This window comes from Coturnix japonica, unplaced genomic scaffold, assembly GCF_001577835.2.
Source record: "Coturnix japonica isolate 7356 unplaced genomic scaffold, Coturnix japonica 2.1 chrUnrandom516, whole genome shotgun sequence".
Taxonomy (NCBI): Eukaryota; Metazoa; Chordata; class Aves; order Galliformes; family Phasianidae; genus Coturnix; species Coturnix japonica.
In genome coordinates, this window is record NW_015439903.1 from 37,069 (window position 1) to 41,517 (window position 4,449).

At 60.8% G+C, this 4,449-nt stretch overlaps 2 protein-coding genes across 2 annotated transcripts in view; both read left to right on the top strand.

The window, feature by feature from the left end:
• TNNT1 (troponin T1, slow skeletal type) overlaps positions 1-3,642 on the top strand; it is a 3,769-nt gene extending 127 nt beyond the window's left edge. Inside the window, exons 2-8 of the mRNA XM_015850707.1 lie at positions 2,198-2,325; positions 2,435-2,512; positions 2,600-2,710; positions 2,789-2,898; positions 2,978-3,068; positions 3,232-3,272; positions 3,540-3,642. Of these exons, the coding sequence (XP_015706193.1) occupies positions 2,198-2,325; positions 2,435-2,512; positions 2,600-2,710; positions 2,789-2,898; positions 2,978-3,068; positions 3,232-3,272; positions 3,540-3,585 (605 nt within the window). The 3' untranslated portion in view covers positions 3,586-3,642. The remainder of the gene's footprint in view (positions 1-2,197; positions 2,326-2,434; positions 2,513-2,599; positions 2,711-2,788; positions 2,899-2,977; positions 3,069-3,231; positions 3,273-3,539) is intronic.
• Positions 3,643-3,848: 206 nt separating this feature from the next.
• PPP1R12C (protein phosphatase 1 regulatory subunit 12C) overlaps positions 3,849-4,449 on the top strand; it is a 7,115-nt gene continuing 6,514 nt past the window's right edge. Inside the window, 2 exon segments of the mRNA XM_032441727.1 lie at positions 3,849-3,908; positions 3,910-4,173. Coding sequence (XP_032297618.1) covers positions 3,849-3,908; positions 3,910-4,173 — 324 coding nt within the window.

Consider the following 4,449-nt stretch of genomic DNA (forward strand, 5'->3'; position numbering starts at 1 on the left):
ATGTGGGGTATGGGGGGGATATGGGGGGCTATGGGGCTGAGGGGGGGGTATGGGCTCATCTTATGGGACATGGGGGGTTATGGGGTCAGCATAAGAGATATGGGGTCGTCATATGGGATATGGGGGGTTATGGGGTCACCATATTGGGATCAATGGGGGTCAATGGGGACAATGGGATCAATGGGAGTCAATGGAGTCAATGGGGGTCAATGGGGATCAATGAGGGTCATTGGGATCAATGGGATCAATGGGGATCAATGAGGGTCATTGGAGTCAATGGGTGTCAATGGGGTCAGTGGGGACATTGGGATCAATGGGAGTCAATGGAGTCAATGGGGGTCAATGGGATCAATGGAGTCAATGGGACCATTGGGGTCAATGGGGCTCATTGGGGTCAATGGGGACATTGGAGTCAGTGGGATCAATGGGGACATTGGGATCAATGGGGACATTGGGATCAATGGGGGTCAATGGGATCAATGAGGGTCAATGGGGTCAATGGGATCAATGAGGGTCAATGGGGTCAATGGGGTCAATGGAGTCAATGGGGACCATTGGGGTCAATGGGGTCAATGGGGGTCAATGGGGACAATGGGATCAATGGGAGTCAATGGAGTCAATGGGGGTCAATGGGGATCAGTGGGGTCAATGGGATCAGTGGGGGTCAATGGGAGTCAATGGGGACAATGGGGACATTGGGGACCATTGGGGTCAATGGGAACATTGGGATCAATGGGGACATTGGGGTCAATGGGAGTCAATGAGGGTCATTGGAATCAATGGGGTCAATGGGGCCCAATTGGGGTCAATGGGATCAATGGGGGTCAATGGGGACAATGGACCATTGGGGTCAATGGGAGTCAATGGAGTCAATGGGGGTCAATGGGGATCAATGGGGATCAATGGGGGTCAATGGGGTCAATGGGATCAATGGGATCAATGGAGTCAATGGGGGTCAATGGGGATCAGTGGTGATCAATGAGGGTCGTTGGAGTCAATGGGGGTCAATGGGGATCAGTGGTGATCAATGAGGGTCGTTGGAGTCAATGGGGGTCAATGGGGACCATTGGGGTCAATGGGATCAGTGGGGGTCAATGGGGTCAATGGAGTCAATGGGGATCAATGGGGATCAATGGGATCAATGGGGGTCAATGAGGTCAATGGGATCAATGGGGTCAATGGGATCAATGAGGGTCAATGGGGTCAATGGGGGTCATTGGGATCAATGGGGATCAATGGGGACATTGGGATCAATGGGAGTCAATGGGGGACATTGGGGGTAAATGGGGGTCAATGGGGTCAATGGCGCCCATTGGGGTCAATGGGGACATTGGGGTCAATGGGAGTCAATGGGGTCAATGGGACCATTGGGGTCAATGGGATCAATGGGGACATTGGGATCAATGGGGTCAATGGAGTCAATGGGGCCCATTGGGGTCAATGGGAGTCAATGGGGTCAATGGGGGTCAATGGGATCAATGGGATCAATGGGAACATTGGGGTCAATGGGGACATTGGGATCAATGGGACCATTGGGATCAATGGGATCAATGGGGGTCAATGGGGTCAATGGGATCAATGGGGTCAATGGGGACATTGGGGTCAATGGGAGTCAATGGAGTCAATGGGGCCCATTGGGGTCAATGGGATCAATGGGGGTCAATGGGGGTCAATGGAGTCAATGGGAGTCAATGGGGACAATGGGGGTCAATGGGGTCAATGGGGTCATTGGGATCAGTGGGGTCAGTGGGTGTCAATGGGGTCAATGGGGATCAATGGGATCAATGAGAGTCAATGTGGACAATGGGGTCAATGGGATCAATGGGGTCAATGGGAACATTGGGGTCAATGGGGACATTGGAGTCAATGGGATCAATGGGAGTCAATGGAGTCAATGGGAGTCAAAGGGAGTCAATGGGGCCCATTGGGGTCAATGGGGACATTGGGGTCAATGGAGTCAATGGGGTCAATGAGGGTCATTGGGATCAATGTGGTCAATGGAGTCAATGGGGCCCATTGGGGTCAATAGGAGTCAATGGGGTCAATGGAGTCAATGGGGACATTGGGATCAATGGGTGTCAATGGAGTCAATGGGGTCAATGGGGGTCAATGGGGATCAATGGGAGTCAATGGGGACATTGGGATCAATGGGGGTCAATGGTCGCATTGATTTCAATGGCCCCTTCCCCCCCCCCAGGCCCGTCCTCCGCCCTGTTCCACGGCCCCACTGCCGCTGTGGGTGGTCCATCGCCGCCCCCCTCCCCCCCCCTCCTGGTTCTGTCCCCGTTGCTGCCCTACGCCGCCCTCGAGCCCTTCGCCACCAAAGTGCAGTGAGTGGGGGGGGGGGGGGGGGGGGGGGGGGGGGGGGGGGGTGATAGATGGATTGGGGGGGGGGGAATATGGGGGGTGATGCTGACATCGGTGACCCCCCCAGGAGCGGCGCCGGGCAGAGCGCAATGAGCAGCTGCGGAGCCGCACTGAGAAGGAGCGAGAGCGGCAGGCACGGCTGGCGGTGAGTGGACGTGGGGGAACCCCAAAACCCCCTGAGGACCCTCCAGGACACCCCTGGGAGCCCCCAGCCCCTTTTTGTCCCTCACAGGAGGAAAAGCTGCGCAAGGAGGAGGAGGAGGCCAAGAAACGCGCAGAGGACGACGCCAAGAAGAAGAAAGTCCTGTCCAACATGCCCCATTTCGGGGGGTACCTGGCCAAGGTGGGAGCTCGGGGGGGCACCATGGGGACACCCCAGGGACCCCCCAGACCCACGTTTCCCCCCCAACCCACCCCCCAGGCGGAGCAGCGCCGTGGGAAGCGGCAGACGGGGCGCGAGATGAAGCTGCGCATCCTGGCTGAGCGCAAGAAGCCCCTCCACATTGAGCACATGCGGGAGGACGAGCTGCGGTCAGCGCCCCCACAACCCCCCCCAGGTGATGCTGGACCCCCCCCCAGCGCAATGCTGACCCCCCCCATCCTCCACCAGGGCCAAGGCCAAGGAGCTGCACGACTGGATCCAGCAGCTGGAGTCGGAGAAGTTCGACCTGATGGAGAAACTGCGGCGCCAGAAATACGAGGTGGGGGCTGAGGGGGGGGCACAGGGGTCACTGCGGGGGACATCACGGTGCCATTGCCCCCCATAGCCCCCCATAACCCCCCATAGCCCCCCATTACCTCCCCATAACCCCCCATTACCTCCCTATAACCCCCCATTACCTCCCCATAACCCCCCCTTTGCAGATCAATGTTCTGTACAACCGCATCAGCCATGCCCAGAAATTGTGAGTAATGGGGGGCACCTGGGGGTGGGTCTGGGGGTCTTTGGGTCAGTGCTTTGGGTCCCTTTGGGTTGATGGGGGGGTCTGGATGTTGTCTGGGGGACCCTGGGTCGCTCTGGGGGCTGCTGGGGGTGGGTTGGGGTCCCTTGGTGGCCGGGGGGTCTCTGTGTTTTCTCTGTGGGTACCAGGTTTGTTATAGGGCTGTTGGTGGGGGGGGGGCTGCAGTTATCGGGGGCTGCAGGATTTATTGTGGCTCTCCCCGTCCCACAGCAAGAAGGTGGTGGGGAAGGGCCGCGTTGGGGGCCGCTGGAAGTGACTGGTCCCCGCTCCCGGTGCCGCTCAGGCCCAATAAAGCTCCGTCTGTCCGTCCGTCCGGCCGCGTCCGTCTGTGCTTTGGGGGGGGGGCGGGATGAGAACCCAGGCACAAGCCACGCCCACAATCACACGCCACGCCCCCCCTAAGCCACGCCCCCACACAAACCACGCCCACTTGCCGTGGCTACGCCCACGCATGCGCGGTCCCCGCCCTCTTCCCGGCACGCCTCGCGCCCTTCCCGTCATGCCCCGCGGCCCGGTGCCATGACACCCCGCCTCCGCGCTTCCGGCCCCGCCCCCCTCCGGCAGCCGGGCGGGGCCGCGGGGGGCGATGGCGGCGGCGGCGGCGGCGGCTCGGGAACGGCGCCGGGAACAGCTGCGGCGCTGGGAGGCGGCGGTGGCGGCCGCTCCCCCCGCTCCGGGCCCCCCCCGGCCGCCCCGGGCCCGCTCCGTTCGATTCGAGAGGGCGGCCGAGTTCAGAGCCGTCTGCGCAGGCGCGGACCTGGCGGAGGCGCGCGCCATGGTGAGCGCGGGAGGGCGCGCGCTGCTGGGCGGGGCCAACGCGGATGGGATCAGCGCGCTGCACCAGGTGGGCGGGGCTTAAACAAGGGGGCGGGGCCAAGTGAGAAAGGGGCGGGGCTTAACAAAGGGGGCGGGGCTAAGGGAAATGGATGGGGCTTAACAAAGGGGCGGGGCTACGTGAGAAAGGGGCGGGGCTTAACAAAGGTTTGTGGGCTAAGGAGCAAAGGGGCGGGGCTTAACGAAGGGGCGGGGCTAAGGGAGAAAGGGGCGGGGCTTAACAAAGGGTTGTGGGCTAAGGAGCAAAGGGGCGGGGCTTAACAAAGGGGCGGGGCTAAGGGAGAAA